Source organism: Pleurodeles waltl, chromosome 4_2, assembly GCF_031143425.1.
Source record: "Pleurodeles waltl isolate 20211129_DDA chromosome 4_2, aPleWal1.hap1.20221129, whole genome shotgun sequence".
Lineage (NCBI taxonomy): Eukaryota > Metazoa > Chordata > Amphibia > Caudata > Salamandridae > Pleurodeles > Pleurodeles waltl.
In genome coordinates, this window is record NC_090443.1 from 459,061,301 (window position 1) to 459,081,035 (window position 19,735).

A 19,735-nucleotide genomic window follows, 5' to 3' on the forward strand; every position below is an offset into this window, starting at 1 on the left:
ACACCTCTGAAAATGCCCCCCATCCCAGCTATGCTGCCATTTCGGTTCATAAAGCCGCATGTGACACTTGAGACGTTTGTTCACGGCACTTTGTTATGTGGCACTTTTAGGTTTGCTTTTTCTGTTATGAGTGTGGACTATGGGCCATATGTATGAACACATTTTCCCATTGACACAGAATGGGAAAAACCCTTTGCTACATCTGGCCCTATATGTCACCGCATTGCTAAGGTCTGCTAACACACACACAAACTCTAGATAGGAGCCCATGGTCAGCTATAAAATAGTGATTACAAGTCTGGCTCGGGCTGCACGCTAAGATGGAAGGATGAGGAAAAAGAAGGAGGTGGGGGAAGGTTGAGAAGGTGACAGAAGATCAGCTGCCTTCACTGCCTACTTGAATCCTTCCTCCCTTCTGCAATATTCGCACTGCCCTTTTGGAGGAAGAGGAGGGTTAATGTAATGTAGGGGAGAGGCAGATTGTAGGAGGCCACCCAGAACAAACATGCATTCTACAGTTCCCTGACATCACGGTGGACACCACCATGTGAAGCCATCTAGACGCCTGCATATGTCACTAGCTGTTAAGATAGTTCAGGGGTTGGGTGTCTGCTTCAGAATGTTGTTGGTTAACTGCAGATCACATCATCAACCCTCTGAAAGAGGTTACTCAGACTTTTTATATCCCAAGGGCAAGTAGATTTGTATCAGAGTTCAGTGACTTTTATAATAAGATCTAGGATTTAAGCCTTGTGATGTACAATTTTTGTTAGAGAATTAACTTTAACTTGCAGAAGATTTTGCTGTGGTTTAAGCCATATAAAATTACATTACAATGACACCTATCTATCTATCTATCTATCTATCTATCTATCTATCTATCTATCTATCTATCTATCTCTCTGTATCAGGTTTAGAAAAGATATTCTCAGTCTCAGCAACAGTAATGCACATATAGTATTAAGTGTTAAGTGCATTATATAAATGGATGATAATACATTCACTGCCAAACAACCAAAGATGTTATGGCAACATTAAATACATCATCCAAAGCACTGAATCTTCAACGTCCTGCACATGCCACCTTGATACCACCTAGATTTTTCTATCACCTTTTAAAACTCATGGTTGGAGGTCATCCTATTCTTTGAAAAACAGATGGGGCATGATGAAGCGTGGTACTAGTAATGAAATATGTGGGCAGGGAATGACAGGGAAGCTCCCTTATCTGCACTCACCTGAGGTTTTAACCTTCTTTATGCCACTATGATGAAAACGTAAGGCTAGAAGTTAAAAAATCCTCTTTTTTTCCACGTAGTGACCTTTCAATGAAAATAAATGATTCATTGGATTCAAAGGATTCATTGCATTTTCAACAAGTGTGGACCGTAAGTGACGAGCAGAATTCACTAAGCTTTCTCGAATTCGATGTAATTTTCGAAAATATATAGACAAATCAAGTTAAAGAAAGGACCTCTAAGGTGAGAATTGGGGGTGGGGGGTGGCACATTTCAAGAGCATTCATTTTCAGTGCTCCAAAACAAGTGAGGAAGGGAAATTCTAAAACACTGCAACTGTGTTTAGAAAAGAATGGGCTTCCATACACACTAAAAACGTATCACATTTCAACACAGGGACAGATTTGCAAAATATAAAAACACTTTATGCACATAAAAGTCAGTTTTAGGGAGAAAACAAGGAACGGTTAAGGTGGATAAAGTTAATTGAAGGGTAGTGTTTGGAAAAAGAAATATGGACGTATCCAATTTTTTTATGTGGCTCCCACTGCAATCAGTAAGCCTTTCCAAACACTTCCAATGTTGACAGATTATAGACTTGAATCGCAGGTATCTACTGTGACTTTCCAAAGATCACACGATGTGATGAAGCACAGGAGCCGGGATTAGAACTCAAGTCTTCTTCTCCGCAGCTCACATCCCAGCCACTAGAGTAGACATCCATATCGTGGACATCTCAATAACTTATTGGTGGCTCATCACTCAGTCGTTGAAGGGCACAGACTAAACTAGCACAGATGACATCAATGTATGTGGTTGACAGGAACAGCGCTTTCTAAGCACAATCTTCTCCAGACACGACAAGGTTTCCCCAAATGACTATTATCTACAGCAGATTCGCGGGTTCCAGTTGATCGCGCAGCTGTGATCCGACACTTATTCTATATCTTCCCTGTCTCTAATAGGGTGTTGAGAAGAGTGGGTCACTGGTAACCTCGCGAGGAGACCTCCTGTCTAATTAGAGACGACTGGACGCCTTGGCAGAGCCCCCAGAGGTGCATGTGAAGCCACCCCACGCCCACTTCTGCCTCGTTACTAGGAAATGCCAGTCGGTGTCCTCTAGGGCCAGGTGAAGGTCGCTGAGCTACTCCTCGTTAAAAAAAGGACATCTCTTTGAAGCGGGTCTCCTGGGGGCCAATGCTTTGATGGTAGCAAATCACTACACCCCTGTGTTTCCCTGATGACAGAGACGCCTGGCGGTCGGAGATTGTTTGGGGTTCCTGAAATAATGTCTACACTTAAAAAGGTTGCGTTCGCCCTTCTGCACTTCCAATCTTCACACGCTCATCACAGCGCTACCTTCCATCGGCTTGAAATCCTCGGTTTATTTCTTCATTTAATGCCTCTTCCATTACACACAGGGGGGTGGGGGGGGGGGGGGGCGGAGGTGTTAAAAAGTTTGATTTATGCATGTGATTAAGAAGTAAATGTCACTATCCCTCTTTATATCCAGCAATACAGCATCTGTCTGTCTATCTTTACCTGTCTCTGTCTGTCAGTCCTCTTGTGCCTGTCTACCTCAACGTCTGCGTGTGTTTTTGTCTCTGACTATCACAGTATTCAGACCCCTCTCCTTTCATTCAATCCCTCACCCCCTCTATTTCTTTTCCACTAGCGCCCCTTCGTCCCTCTCTCCATTTGCCCCTCCTTCTTTTAATGCTTCTCTTCTTCCCCTTCTCCACGTTCCTCCCTTCCTATCTCCTTCTCTCTTTCTAATTTCCCCCCATTTCGTTGTGTCCCTCCTTCCCTTGTGTTCTTCCCTCCGTTTGTCCCACCCTTGTTCTTTCCGCGTGTCCTTCCCTCTCCTCCCTAGGAGCCCTCCCTGACCCTCCTATCCTGGAAGCCTTCCCTCCATCTGTGCACATCTCCCTTCCTGTGCCTTCATCTCTCCCTTCACGTTCCGCTATCCGTGCCCCCGTTTCCCTCCCCTTCTCGTCCGAAATCCCCTCGATCCTTTCTTCCATCTGTCACTCATGTCCCTTTTCCATCCATCGCGAGCTCTCTTTTTTGCTTTACACCCGTCTACCTGATGCACTCTCCTCTCCACATCCTTTCCTTGCTCGCAGCTACCATTTTCTTTTACATTTCAGTGCCGTCTCCATCTCTCCTTTCACCAGTCTATCTTCTCTCTTTCCATCCCTCCTTTACACCTCCCTCATCCCAGGACCCCACCCTCCACTCCTCCTCCCCGGTTTATCCCCACTATTCACGTCCTTTTCTCTCCTCTTCTGTTCCTCCTCCCCTTCGACTGTCTATCCATCCCTCCTGTTTTTCAACCCCAGTCTTCCTTTGATCGCTTCCTCTATATCTCTTCCTCAAGTTTCTGCCTTTCATCAATCCGACTCCCCTTCTTCCTTTAACCTGTTTCCTCCTCTCCCGCCTTTCTCTCTCCTTTTCTGGTTTTCTATCTCCTCCTACACTCTTCCTATCTCTCCTACATCTATTTTTATACGCCTCGTCTCTTCTTCTCTGTGCCCCATTCATTCACCTATTCTTCGTTGATAAACCTACTCTGCCACCTTCAGTCCTCCACAGGTGCAACATCTGTCTCTATTTGCAATTGTCCATACTTACATGGGGTTTCTCGTCAAACACCCATCTCCTCCCGAATTAGAAGAGCTTCAGAAAAAAAGATCAGATAATGCGGATTGTGCAGATTATAGCGCCTATGGCCGCTCTGGCCGTAGAAAACGCGCTATATAAAAATACTGCCCATTCCGAGGACAGAGACCTTAAATGTATATTGCACCTACATGCGTCGAGGCGAGTTTTTGGATGCTGTTTTCTTTTCCCGTAATACCTCGCATTTCACATAGCAGCAGGTGCCCGAACAGTACCACACAATTGAAAACCTCGATCTCGGGTATTTTTTCAATGTCTGTGCCCTGTAGGGAGTATACTACGAGCTCAGCTCCCTTTGGCACGGAAATGTCTAAAATTCCTCTAGTGTGTTGCGTTCAGTTTATCGGGTACTTTTCACTGCAGTTTCCCCTCTTCCCGCGGCTTTAAAACGCTTTCACAGTGTTACCGTATCAATCCATAATAATGTGCAGGAATGTTTAAGGGGTCAGAACTACCGGGGAAACAGAGAGATTTCCTAACACGCCAAGGAATCATAAAGAGAAGGCTGGGGCAGAGTCAGTCACGTGTGAGCGATTCAGCACAGCCCTAGCGACCTTTCTGGCAGAGAACCAACTTCTCTAAGGCACCCGTTCGATTACCACGAAGCTTAAAGAAGCTTTAAACACAGTTCAAAGACGTGAGTGAACTATATTTAAGAAATGGTAAAATTTGGAGGGACTCACGATTTTCTCCGATGTCCCGGGGCGGGTGCCGTTGAGCCCGACCAGGGAGGGCAGGGTCTGGGACATCCAGTTGGTCACCATTGCCATGGTACTGAGCACGGCTCCGATCTTCAGCAGCGGCACCGTCATGTCGCCCCTTGCTTCATCCCCCTCCGAGGGGCGCCCCCCTATTCTTCCAGAAACCTGCCACCTGCACCCCTGACCCCTCTTTCTCCTATTAGATCTCCTCACTAGACTTGCCCCATTCCTCGGCTCCTTCCCCACCCCGGATGGGGGGTCCCCAGGTGCCTTCTTCCTTCACAAGTGCTTGCTGCTAGGGATGAAGGGAGCCGGCTGCCTGGTGCTGATGCTGCGGACTCAGAGAGAGATAGAAAGGGAGAGAGAGAGAGAGAGAGAGAGAGGGAGAAATCAGGAGGACGGGGAGGGAGCTCTCCCCACAGTCTGCTCATTCCCCTCCTCCCTCTCTACCGAAAGGCGTATAGCGCTGGATGGGGAGGAAAAACACCCCCCCCCCCCCCAACCAGCCTGAGCTCACTTACAGCAGAAGTGACGTCAGTCTGCTGCCGGCCAGGAGCAGGCACCAGCTTGGGGGCACTAGTCCCTCCAGGGAGGCGTGCTCTCAGGGTCAGCAGAGGAGCCCTCTCCATCAGGCAGGGGTGTTCAGCCGAAATAATTTCCCATGATGCAGCTGGTGAGCTCCAGCTTTCGCGCTTCATAGGGCTTCCCCCTCACGCCATTCATGTCTGACATGACTGGAGCGTCCGTCATTGAAAACTGAGATATACTGAGTGCCATCCCTGCCTGCTTGAAAGCGACAATTAGAGGGTGGAAGTCTTACCTAAACATTTTATACCTTAAACATGCAGGTGCCGATCAGTACACGTATTTCTGAAGGGGAGATCTCAGTTGTTCCTACAGAATAATAGGAAGGAGTAGCTGTTTAATGGTGCCCATGATGGTATGGCACGATATGGCATTGTTGTTGTGTGATACGGTGAGATGGTATTGTATGGTGAGGTGTGAATGATGGTACAGAATTGGTGCAGAATTATTATACGGTGTATGTTGGGTATACTTGACCAGTATAGGGCTGTAGGATGGAATGATATGGTAATATAGTGATATGGCATTGTATAGTATGCTTTGGTGCAGTACGTTATGTTACCCTCTAATGTGATGTTATGGTATGGCCTGGTGACATATGCCGTCAGATGGTGTGACATAAGGCGGCATAACAGGATACGCTAGGCCATAATATGTTGTGTGCTGTAGTCGTGCATGGTAGGAGCTGTGTGTTACAGTATTAAAGGCTTTTGTGACAGTTTCTATGCGCTACAGCGTATTTCGTTATGTGATGTCAAGCTGTATTGTATTGGTTTTTGCTCTATTTCGGTTTGCCATTCTTTCCAGTGCTATATTATTTTTGTTTCAATATATATGATGTCTGGTAATGCGTGTCGCACCGTGCTAAGTTGTTTTCCTTGAGTTATATTCAAGCATTTTATGGTCTGACTTGGGATACTTTTGTTGTTTAATTATGTTTCAAGGTAGTTTATGTTTTTTTTAAATTCTGGTAGATTGTTTTTCAATGTTGTATGTCTTCCTATGTTATGATATGTTGTATTTTTGCTGCATTCAAGTAGGATCTGTTGGTACACTTTGCTATATATATATATATATATATATATATATATATATATATATATATATATATATATACAGTATATATATATATATATATACCAGAGGGGGTTGAGAAACTGCAAGACTAGCAAGATAAATACCATCCTCAGGGGAGCAGAGGGGGAGGCTGTAGGGGACAGCAGACAACACAAAATGAACCAAGGGACACCATCTCCTAATGGCAACGATGGTGTCTCTAAATGCGGAATGAATATCATAACAGGTAAACAACAGACTGATTTAGAGGCATTGAGAGCCAGAGGTTACCATCTGAAGCCTGGGTGGTGTTGGATTCTGGTCATGAGTTACTTATGTGTATGCGGGGAAACATATAAATTGGAAACTCAACTTTGGAGACTGGCCTGTCGACACTCTGAAAGCCAGAAGAAACACAACGTGAAAACAAATCTGAGTGTTCTACAAAATGTAAACTATGAATGAAGAGACTTGGCAAAGGAGTGACAGGCATGTTATAATGGGGATGACAGGCCCTCTGCAAGTTGAGAGCACAGGCAGTCACAAATCTGCAGTCAAGGGATGCGTAGATAGGGGAGTATGAAGAGAGTACAAGGGAAACGTCCTTTCCTTCTGTGCCAGTACAGCCATCTAAGACCAGAGACCTTAACTTAAATATGGAAACAAACAGAGTGGGAGAGAGGGATGAAGGAGGACGAAAACCAGACCAAGTGTTAACGCAGAACACCCCGAAGACATAGAGTGGGCCACCCAAGATAATCTGTCCTTTAACGTTAATGGCCTGAAAAGCAAAATTAAAATGGGGGTAGTTTTGTTGTACCTCAAAAGGCACAAACCAGACTTTGTCAAGCTTCAAGAGAATACATTAAAATAAATAGTTGCAAGACCCTGAAGAGTGGGAGGTAAAAAAGCTAAGGGCCACTCCAGCTTCACATAAGGCTCAAGGGAAGTCAGGATGCTGCTTAGAAAGACTGTACCTTTTATGTCACAGCAGACATGCACAGATGCCTAAGGAGGATATGTTCTGGAATGGAAAAATGCTGAATGTCTGTCCCATATAGCTATATCCCAATCTCAAATCTGCACTTCTAGATGCAATTGGATCTCTGCTGTTGCAAATGTCAGAGGGCATATTGGTTGGGGACCTCAAGTTAGCTCTGTGGGATGACCTAAACAAGAGATGCTCATTAGGGAAAAAGGGGTTTAGACGCTCAGCTGATATTTTGAGACAATGGGACAAACTTGACATCTAGTAGGCAGTATTTCTTCTACTCTGGGGCACATAATATTTTGACACCCTGGAGAGGTCCTATATGTTTGATGTCCTGGTGAGGATGGTATTTGGGCCCTATATAAGCAGGGAGTTAAATTACTGTACCAGAAGCCAAAGGTGAAAATGAGGTTTAATGGCACCTGTTTGAACCTGTTCCAGCTGAAGCAAGGAACTAAACGGGGTCTCTTTTGCTCCCATGATTTTTGCACTGGCACTAGAGCCCTTGGCATGTTGGATTTGTGAGAACATCTTGGACAATTAAGTGGGAAGGTACATAGGGTGAGGCAATCTTGTTTTACAAGGACGATGTTTCCGCCTATGTGGTGCAGCCTGAGATGACATATGACATACTCCCACAGTTCTTTGCAGACTGGTAATTATTAAAGGTACAGGATCAATTTGGAAACATTCCTGCTGTTTCTTCAGACAAAGTGGTTCTTGCAACAATTGTACAAATGCCCATTTACTGTGTCCTAGTGAGTCTTCAAGTACCTGGGAGTGTGCATAACCTGGGACCCAGACGAATTCCTCACCATGAGCCTATACACATTATTAGAAAAAATAAAAAATCATGTGAAAGATCGATAGTCACTTTCATTGTCTTTGTTCGGTCGGACAGCCATATGCAAGATGGCAACCCTACCACACTTATTTATATCCTTCAAACATCCCAAGATTAAGAAATCTGGAAAGAAGATATGGACTGGTACATTTTGGCTGCAAATCAAACGTGTGACGGAAAAGGACGCCCTAACGAATGGAAGAAATATGATCACAGTGGGAACATTGCAGAATAACAATGTAAATCAAGAAGTAAAAGGAGATGTTTATTGCTGGAGGACCATTTATTGGTGGGCATACAGGAAAAACGCAACGAGGTAGAATTGAGATATATTATTTTTTCCTGGATAAAATCAATTTGCAATGTTATAAGACAACTTTTTCACTTGAAAATGTTAATAAAGAGACTTATAAAAAAATCTGTCTACCTCAAGACAGCTTCAATTCCTTACATATAGCATAATTTTCACAATGTGAAATTGCACAAATTACGCAAATTATGTGAGCGTAATGTGCTTTCTCTCACTTAACGATCTGCATTCCTGTCGCTTTCCACTGACCCCTACGGCCCTCACGTGCGCTCTGTTTGTCATATGATGTACTTTAACATTAAATGCCAGCGTAATTGTGACATATGATGCTCATCCCTACATCCTACTGACCAAGCTACACCCCTGGAAAGATTATTCTGAGTTTTTTTCAGTTATTTTGCTGCATTTCTCTCCCTACTCAGGTTATTTTTTTTCTCGGAAGAAGTTTCCTTCAAGATACGTTTACCAGAGGCTAAATTGAATTAACACCAAATATGTTACAAATTCAAGATACTGTAAAACTCTGAAATGCCACCACATTTACGAACAATATTCTAACCTGGCACACGATTTGCCTTTAGGGGTATTTTCATGGATTTATTAGTTGGTGTTGCAGTCTCTTCAAGGTATCTCAGTCCCGGAAGAAGGGCAAGGTGGAGAGCCCTAGGAAGTGGATGACCAGATGAAAACTGAAAGTAAGGGGCATATTTAAGAGCCACTAGCGTGTTCGAATGCCACATCAGCGTAATTGTTTTACGCTAATGTGGCGTTGGAAGGCCAAAATTGATGCACCATATTTACAAAGTGGCACAATGCATTTCGCCACTTTGTAACCCTCTGCGCTACATTATGCCTGCGCCAGGCATAATGTATGTAAAGGGGGTTTTCTCCCGTTAGTGGGGCCAAAAAAATGGCGCAAGGAAATCTTAGAGATTTCCTTGTGCCATTTTTTAAGGCACTTTTAACGCCTGCTCATACCATGCGTTAAAAGGAGGCTTCCATTGGTTACAATGGGCCTCTGGGTATTTTGCACGATAAGCGTCCACATTTTTGATTCTAGTCCTGCAAAGCACCAGACTCGCGTCAAAAATTCTGACGCTAGTCCCCTCACTACCGCCATGGTGCACCGTATTTTAAATACGGCACACACATGATGACGTTAGGGCGACGCTAAGGGGTGCAAGAAAAAATTGGCGCTGCACTCTGTGCAGCACCACTTTTCTTAAATATGCCCCTAGAGGTTTTTCTCTGCTGCCAGTCTGGGTGCAATATTCTGGAGGGTTTGGAGTTAAGTGATTTGTTGGGGCCAGATGTACGAAAGTTGGGAATTGCGACTTGCAATTTGCGAGTCGGAGCGACTCGCAAATTGCAAGTCGCAATTCCCAATGCAGTACGGTGTCTCAGACACCGACTGCAACTCGCTATGGGGTCGCAATGACCCACCTCATGAATATTCATGAGGTGGGTCGCAAATTGCGGCCCCATTGCGAGTATAGGCACTCGCTAAAATGGAGGCCTGCTGACGTCAGCAGACCTCCATGTTCGCGACCTGCTTTTAAATAAAGCAGTTTTTTTTTTTGAAGTGTAGCCCGTTTTCCTGACAGGAAAACGAGCTGCACTGCAAAAAAAACCGAAACCTTTTGTTTCGGTATTTTTTCAGGGCAGGGAGTGGTCCCTTGGACCACTCCCTGCCCTGAAAAAATATTTTGGGGTCCAGTCACAAACTGGAAGGGGTCCCATGGGGACCCCTTCCAATTTCGAGTGGGTTACCATCCACTTGAAGTGGATGGTAACTGCGATGCCATTTGCGACCACGTACGCGGTCGCAAATGGTATTGCATCCCACAGCGACTCGCAAATAGGAAGGGAACACCCCTTCCTATTTGCGAGTCGCAAATGCATATTGCGAGTCGGTAACGACTCGCAATATGCATTTCTGCATGCCAAACCCACGTTTGCGGCTCGCAAACGGCAAATTTCGCCGTTTGCGACTCGCAAACGGGTTGCTACATGTGGCCCTTGATATCTCTACCGACTGAGATTAAGGCAGCTGTTAGCGCTAATACAAAATCGGTGCCCATATTTTTCCCAACAAGTCCTTTAAAACCAAGGGCCAAATTTGGAAAATATATAAATTTATGCCACTTGGTGTCTAAGCGGTGTTTCTTGGGTTTAATTTTGTGGGCTTAGTGAATTCATGGATAGCTTTTGACAATACTAAGATGGCCAGACTGGATTTTTCATAAAAAAATGAAGACTTCTTGAAGCAGGTGCTAACGTAGCAAAGTATTTTGATTTCTCCAAATATTCCACACATTCCATGCATGCTGTACTGTATAGCACTCATACAATTTAAGGAATGTTTGAGAACTTGCTAGGCATACGATATTGTACTGTAAATGTGAGTTTCCAGTACTAATCCTATGCTAGACCGCACACACAGATCCCTGCAACACGGTGCAAAGACTGTGTGGTGCTCGGCAGCTTGCTTGTGCACCACCACATGGGTAACTGTCAGCAGCAGAGTATTTCAAATGAATATGGCTGTACATTGTTTTCACTTGTGCAATGCAGAACCGCAACTTTAGTGCTGCACTTCATTGCATTGCATTAAAAAGTAATAAATCTGTCCCATAGTGTACGTGCCTTACATGGCCAGCCTGAACACTCACACTCTCAGGCAATTGGCAACAATTACATTGAACAATCATCTTTCTGTATCATTTCTCTCTGCCCACCTCTTCTACGATGCCCTCTCTCTTAACCTCTCTCTCTCTAGGTCTACTTCTCTATGTACCTTCATCCTTTCTCTCCGTGTAAGTTTTCTATACTTCACTTTTGTATATCTCAATTTGCTCTTAATATACCCCATGTACCTCATCAATTTCATCTTTATCTTTATTTATTGACATTGCCCCTCTCCCCATCACTCTTTCTGTCTATATCTACAGCTAGCACTCTTGACTTATCTTCCTTTACTTCAACTACCTCTACCTCATCCCTCTCACTGTACTTCTCTGTTGTTTTTCCCCCTGACCTCTCTGTATCACTTCACAATCCACATCGCTTCTCATACAACCTCATTTCTCTTTATTGACCTATCTCTCTCGCCACATCTCTACCACCTTGCATCTCTCTCAGCCTTTCCCTTCTTCACCGTTCTCCCTCACCTATATATCTTATTTGTCTCTCTAGCTTACATCTCCCTCACATCCTCACTTCTTTCTACCCCACCTTCTCTTGCACTACTTAAAATCTCAATTTACCTCACCAGTTTTCTACCACTTTCCCTCTCCACTACTTTTCTCTCTTTTTATGTATGACCTATGTGCTTCATCTTTCTGAATTCCTTACTCCTTTCTGGATACCTCTGTTTCTCGACCTCCAACTCCTTTTCCCTATAATCAACTCCTCTTTCTGTCTGTTTTCTGTCATACATCCCGCTCTGGACCTCATTCTTCATTTCAACTCACCCCTCTACCCCAATATCTGTTTTAATCCCTTTTTTATATAGCTCTCTGTACCCCTCAAGCTCTTTCTCGCACAACTTTCTATCCCTGTATACGCTTCACCTCTTTCTCTACTTCACACGTCCCCACCTTTCCCTCTTCTCTCTACACCACATTTCCCTTTCTACCCCTTGCCCATTTCTCTACCTTTCTCTCATCACGACTTCTTGTTACCCAACCAATTTTCTATACTTCTCATAGTTTCTGTCACTGATCTTGCATCTAGTTGTTGTTCCTCTAATATCTCTGTCTACCACTACCTCTTGCATTCTATTCCTCTATAATTAATTTCTGTTTGTTACATCTCTCTCTCTACCTCACCCCTTGGGGTACTATACTCCTCTGCCTCTCTCTACATTTCCTTCCTTCTTTCTATCTCTATCTCCCTCTTATGCTCTGCCTTAACCTAAAAACTGTACCTATTGGTTTATTTCTCTTTCACTACTTATATCTTCTAATTTCTACATCTCTTTATCATTCTTTCTGTCTGCCTCACCTTTCTCCGTTTATTTTAATTCTCTCCCGACCTCACATTTCTTGCTAGGTCATCTCTATCTCTACCCACTTCTCCAATTACTTCATGTATCTGGCTATACAGTTCTCTTTGTGTCTCTGCAGACACATGCATCTTTTCCATTTATGTTACTCAGCAGGAACTACTAGAAACTGTCTAGACAGAGAAGTGCACATGTATAAAGAAAAAAGAGTGATGTGGTAGAGGAAAATAAATCCGTTAAAAGTTAATGGATTTTAATCGATGGAATGGTGAAAATCCTTAGAGCAGCACTTTCATTTTCACTGTTACTGAAAGAATGCCAGTGAGGAAGAAGACTATATTTGTGGTTATAAATAATCAGCATTTAAACCTACAGTTTTAAACACTATGGGACAGTTTTAAGAGCCCCTAGCGCCTCCTTACACTACATTAGTGTCATTTTTTAACGCTAAACAATGCCCCAACGAGGTCAAAATCGCTGTAGCAGATTTACAAAATGGTGCAATGCACGCATTGCGCCACTTTGTACCCCTTTGCACTATATTATGCCTGCACCAGGCATAATGTATGCAAAGGGAGCGTTCCTCAGTTGGGGGGGGGTGAAAAAATGTCGCGAAGAAATCCAGGACATTTCTTTACATTTTTTTTTCGGTACTTGTAATGCCTGCTCAGAGCAGGTGTAAAATTAAAAGGAGGCACACCATTGTTTACAATGGGCCTCGATGGGCTTTGCAGGATTACCTTCAGAATTTTTTATGCTAATCCTGCAAAGCGCCGAACTAGCATAAAAAATTAGGATGCCGGTTCCCTAACTACCACCACGGTGTGCTGTATAATAAATACAGTGCACACATGGTGGCATTAGGGGAGCTCTAATGGGTGCTAGAAAAGTGTTGCTGCACTATCTGTAGCGCCACTTCTCATAAATCTGCCCCTATGTGCATATATGTTAGAATTGGCGTTTCTGGTTGTCAGAGTATGCAACCTGTACAAGGAGGAACCACCACTCTAGTCAGGTTAAGCTAGATACACACTTAGAGAGAACCTGTGCTTACCCTCTTGTAGCTTGGCACAGAGCAGTCAGGCTTATTTAAAGAGGCAATATGTATAGCATGTGTGCAACACACACACACACACACCATAACACAATGAAAACAGCACAAAAATAAAAATAAAAATATTTATCTGAGTAAAACAAGACCTAAAATGACAAAAATCCAGTTAGTCGAGATATGCATTTTTGAAGAATAAACAAAAAGATCTTGTTTAGAAGTCAATAGCTCTGAAAGGTTACTTGAGGTTGTACTAGAATGGGGTAAATCCAAAGTTCAGGCTGACCATGATGGAGGGCAGGCCGGCTCCAGGACTCACAAAGAGCCCGTTCAAAGAGTACCTTGGATGAAGCAAGCGCCAGTGTCGAAGACTTGATGTGTTGGTTACGATCCATGTAGTTGGATGGCTGCATTGGTGTCAAGTCTTGCAGTCGGATCCCAAGTCAGCATCGAACCCCTCATGATCCATGCTATGCATCGTCACCAATGCGCCCAGCGACGTCCTCAGTTCAGCACTACGACATTGTCGAACAACACAGTCCGGTCCTGGTTTGTCGTCAATTTGGCACTGCTTCGGTGTCAAAAGGCATTGCATTGGTTCTGGCAGCACAAAAGCCTGGATGCATATATTCTTGTACAGAAACAGCTGCAAAACCACCCACCTCAGAGGCCCAGGACTGGATTGGCACCTCAGGCAAGGATAGGGCTCACAGATGGCAGTTGTAGGAAGTCTTTATGGCCCTGAGACTTCAGAAACAGGAGGGAAGCCAGCCAGCCCTGGTGTTACTCTGGGTTCAAGTGAGAGGGTCCACTTCTTGTCCTCAGCAGGGCAGAGATCAGCAGGCAGCAGGGGCAGCACAGCAAAGCAGTGAAGCAGTTTCTTCAAAACAGCCAGTTAAGCAGAGTGGCAATCCTTGTAGCACAGTAGTCCTTATTCCTAGCAGAGTTCTTCACAGGTCCAGTAGTGTACTATCTTGGTAGGGTCAGACCCCAATACATGTTCCTTTCAAGTGGAAGTGACTTCAAAGTAGCTCCATGAAGGGCACAGGTCCCCATTTCATCCCAGCCCTAGCTTCAGTAGGGAATAACCAGCCCGTTGTGTGGGACAGAGGGCACTGCCTATTGAAGTGCAAGTGTGAGCTCCATCTCCATCTTTCTGCCCAGGAAGAACTATCAAAATGCAGATGCATGCAGATGAGTTCTCTGTCACACCTAACCTTCCTGTGTTTGTGGCGGTCTAGAGGAAATGCACAAAGTATAGCTGCCACCTACCCCAGACATATATTGGAGACAGGTTGCAAGGCACACAGACAATAAGAACAGAGAAATACCCACTTTCTAAAAGTGGCTTTTCTGAAACACGAAATGTTAAATCCACTTTTACAAGTAAAGAGGATTTATCATTACCATTCCAAAGATATGAAACATGATAGAACTACTCCTTTCTGATAAGGAATCACAACTAAAAGGTATATTAAGGAATTCACAATGCTGGCCTACGGGAGTAGTAGGCCTTACAGCAGTGAAAATTGACTTTGGTAGTTTTGTATTACCAGTACATTCAAAACCTAAAAGTACATATCCTACCTCTTACTTACATAGTACCCTGCCCTATTGGTTACTTAAGTCCTCCCTTAGGGGTGACTTATATGTAATAAAGGAAAGTGAAACTCTGCACACAGGCTCAGGAAGGCAGGATTGAGACAAGGGCTATTGAAGTGGGTGGTACAACCAGTGTTGCAGGCCCACTAGTAGCATTTCATTTACAGGCCCTGAGTATTTGGTATACCACTTTACAAGAGACCTATACGTAAATTAAGTGTGCCAATTGTGGATACGCCAATGTTTTCATGTTTAGAGGAGAAGCAAATGCACTTGAGCACTGGTCAGCAGTGGTAAAGTGCTCAGAGTCCTAAAGTCAACAAAAAGATACAGCAACATGTGAGGCAAACAGGCAAATAGATTGGGGGAAGACCAACGTAAGGCTGGCAGGTCTAACAATATGTCTTATTTTAATATCAAGCTCTAGTTCACTAAACATCCAACAAGTTACCCATAATGTGATTTTCCACTAATGGGGATAACAAACTGGTAAGACCTTGAATTCCATATAAAATGTTGTGAAATGCAACAGATTTACCTATGCTTAATCAAGCTTTCTTTTGGTACTATTTGTCTGATGGACATCATTTGGGAGTTTTTGGGTGTTCTTGTCTCTGAAGGTTTAACATACAATTGGATTAGGATTTGGAAAGGGGTAATAAATTCAAAGTTGTTCCAAACTGGCTGAGAGTATGAAAGGGTCTAACCATATTTTTCCTGGCACACACTAATCCTTATTATGTCACAGCACCCAGTGCTTAATTTGTGCTTGTTGTTTCTGGTGAGGAATACTGGCACTTATTTTTGAGGGCTTGCAATTATTTTTCTGCCTCAAGCATTTACTGCAACAAAAGACACATATAGGAAAGACAGAGGAAGAGAAAAAAGAAAAAGCACCACAATGGGAGAAAGCAGAAAGCTGCAAGAGTGAGCTGAAGGGGCAGGGAAAGGCTTTAAATGGATTGAAGAAGCCCGAGATGGCTTCAGAATTACGCTGCCTCAGTATTCCGTGTTCGCACATTTAATTGGAGTAGCCATGTATTTAGGAGGAGGGCTTTGGGCACCAGCATGTTGTTATTTACAAGTTAAGCATTGACTGCACTTTCATTATAATCGCTAGTTAAGCAGTACAAATTTGCAGGCATAACCAGTTTAGCACCTGCCAGATACCTTTTTATGAAAAGCTAGCCGGATTGGGGTAAATCTACATATTGTCAGACATAAATGCAATCCATGGCCAAAAAATACCTTGTCCAAGTGGGCCTAATGAGTTTCTTATGATGCACACTGTGGATAGAAATCTATCCAAACGTTTCACTACAAACAGCTAGGAAAAATTGTAACACAAAAGCAAAAAAAAACACAAAATTTCCAACATTTCTTAACACCAATGCCGGATTGCTTTGAAATCTTAAAAAATGCGCTAGTAAGTGTATGCCTTGAAGTATCATGCACTTATCCTGACATGGACACTAAAAGCTATCTTTTTAATGACCGCTAATGCACAGGATGCAGTAGCTTTTTGTAACCCACTTAGTCTCAGCAGCAGGAAGTGAAATATTCTGATCTCACATAAATATGACGCCATCTCGGAAAGCATGAAAACATGTAAACACCAGTGAAAGGAAGCTGATTGTGAAAGAGAGCTCCAAAATGCTACGGACACTTCTTGCTGTGGAAAAGGTTGCTTTATCGAGGTAGATGCACATCACAAAACATTCCCCAAACATAGCATGCAATTCCTCAGACAACTAGACCTCGCTATACTTTAAATGTACAATGTTTTCTCCTACCCCACTCCTACATGTACCCCAACACTTCCCCTTGAAGTTTACCATCTTTCCTGCACACTTTACAAAATTAATTTGCCCAACTAACCTTGTCTCTTCAAAATCGAAATCCTTCAACTTCCAGCATCTTCATGATAAATAAATCTCCCCTTTTTAAACTTTTGTCCCTTCCCCCTACCCCAACACAATGCAAACCTCTTTAAATACTGAAAACCTTCTCTTCAAACGCCTAACAACCCCTGCCCCAAGTGACCACATATGAACACAACACAATATCTGTGCACCTGCCTTAAAAACATAGGCCCTCATTACGACCCTGGCGGGAGGGGGAGAAGTGACGGTAATACCGCCAACAGGCCACCGGAAAAAAAATGGAATTATGACCATGGCAGTTACCGCCATGGTCATCCGCCACTTCTCCATTCCGACCGCCAGGGCGGTGACGACTGCTGGGCTGGAGACTTCGGTCTCCAGCCCCCCGGCCGTCACCAGACCGCCAGCGGTATCAGGACCGTGCATACTGCCATGTATTTCGGGTGATTTGGAACTGCCACGAAATCCATGGTGGTAGGCACTATCAGTGCCAGGGAATTCATTCCCTGGCACTGATAGGGGTCTCCCCCACCCCTGAGACATCCCCCCACGTCTCCCACCCCGCTTCCACCCCCCAAAGGTGTCAGGAATCCCCCTCCCAACCCCCACCACCAACATGAACATACACACACTCCCTCCCCACCCCACCTCAACATGAACATACACACACCCCTACACGCACACATACACTGCAACAACACATACCCGCACACATGCAAACAGACATGCAAACAGACCGACTGCACACATTTTCAAAACACACAACACACCCCCGCATGCATACATGCACTCACATGCCCCCTCTACATACTGACACGCACCCCCCCATTCACGCACACAACTCCCCCCCACCCCCTCCCCTAACGGACGATCATCTTACCTTGTTCGGTGATCCTCCGGGAGGGGACAGGATCCATGGGGCCTGCTCCTCCACCAGCTCTCTGTCATCAGAACACCGCCACACCGAATCCTGGGTTGGGATTCGGTGGGCAGTGTTCTGATGACGGGGTGGTGGCAGTGGAGCAGCCTCTACTTCCCCGCCGACCGCCAGTATGGTTGCTGGCGGCTCTCCATCGAAAAAGGATGGAGGGCTTCCAGCAGTCATGATTCGCTGCACGGAAAACCACCTGCACTGGCGGTCTTCAGCATAGTGGTACCTCGGCGGTCTTAGAAAAAAGACTGCTGAGGTTGAAATTAGGCCCATAGTCTCCAACTTACCACAAGCTCTCCTAATGACCCCAACACATACCCTCTGTTTTTCATGCACAAATCCGACCAAGTTACGGAAGGGTGGAAGAGAAGAAAACGTCTTTCTTCTCCTTCCCACTGCCAACCACGGTGTTCACCTTAAAATGATGGCTGGTAGCCCAAACTAAACACCCCTGTATATAAAATGCCCTCTTTCCTTCAGCCCAAAAATAGCCCAAGACAGAGTCCGTCCCTTTAGACCAAGCCACTCATCCAAGTTCCCCCAGGTGCATAACTTGTGATGACCCCCAAGCCTCCATTGGACAAGATGCTCAAAGATACCACTGACACTTCTTAGTGTGGAAAAGGCTACTTTATTGAGGCAGGTGCACATCACAAAACTAAATCTTGCTATACATTAAATATCTACTACCCTCTCCTACCCCAACCCCAAATGTACTCCCAACACTCCTCCTTGAAGTTTACCATCTTTCCTGCACACTATACAACATGAACTTGACCAACCAACTTTGTCACTTCCAGTTCGAAAACCTTCAACTTCTTGCGTCTGCAAGATAAATACGTCCTCAAGATTAATTACTCTCCCTTTTTAAAACTTTTGTTTGCTCACTCCCCAACACAATACAAATCTCTTGAAATACTGAAAAGCATATCTTCAAACATCATACAGAAAAACTCCCTTGCGATTTTCTGCAACCCATGCAGCCTCACAAACCAACCTTCAAACTGACAGCCACCACAACACACCCAGCAACTCACCCACTGCCTCTCTCAACTGCAATACATAGAGATACATCTGCATGGCTGACAAGTGCACTTCCCTGAAAAAATGTGGCACCTCAAACTTCATTTCCAAATTCAGTACCTTCCCCTGCCTTTTCTCTCTACAAAACTTCTCCATCTGAATTTTCCAAGTGGTGGTACACCGATATGTTGCAGTCCATACAAACAAAAGTCCAACTCCAAAATGGCATGTATTCCAAGTTGTCTTTACTCTTTTTGATGACAGCCAACGTGTTTTGTTCACCACATGCAAACTTCCTGAGGGCTGTTAAAATTCCATGTTCTCCAATCGGACAACTTGTTACTCAGATTCACCCATCATCAGTTCTATCCAAATTCCTTGTGTACTTCAAGTCCTCATTTTCTTAACTGATCGCAATATATTAATTAGTTACAGCCATTAGGCCCAAATGGATGACATCTAATTTTATGTCCCTCAACATCCAACTGCTGTGGGGTGCGGCTTAACATCTCAGAATTCACTCACAACCTTCTTCATTTCCCTGTTGATTTTCCTCTGTGCCTTGTCAATGGTTGCTGGCCACTCTCCTCTTACGGGGCAGAACCAGCTCAGTCCACAGAATATGCGTCACTACCCAAAACTTCCTTATCTCTTCTAAATCTACCTTCAGCAATGCCAATTCTTTCCTCTGAACAAAGTTATTTTTCCCCAAGTGAATGACCAATACATCCTGGCAGGCCCTGAACCCCTTAAGCAAGTCAGCTGCTGTAATAGTTCCTCCCATAACATACACCCTTTTCCAAACCATGCAGTACTGATCCCCTATTGTAAC

General features: G+C 44.3%; 1 protein-coding gene across 2 annotated transcripts in view; it reads right to left on the reverse strand.

The window, feature by feature from the left end:
* The window catches only part of OLFM2 (olfactomedin 2), a 960,795-nt gene that overhangs the window by 515,664 nt on the left and 425,396 nt on the right, over positions 1 to 19,735 (reverse strand). The window contains exon 1 of one of the 2 annotated variants that reach the window (XM_069231783.1): positions 4,604 to 5,293. The exons of the other annotated variant lie outside the window; for it this stretch is intronic. Within the exon in view, the coding sequence (XP_069087884.1) occupies positions 4,604 to 4,732 (129 nt within the window). The 5' untranslated portion in view covers positions 4,733 to 5,293. Of the gene's footprint in view, positions 1 to 4,603; positions 5,294 to 19,735 lie in introns of those variants that run through there. 2 annotated transcript variants of the gene reach the window in all.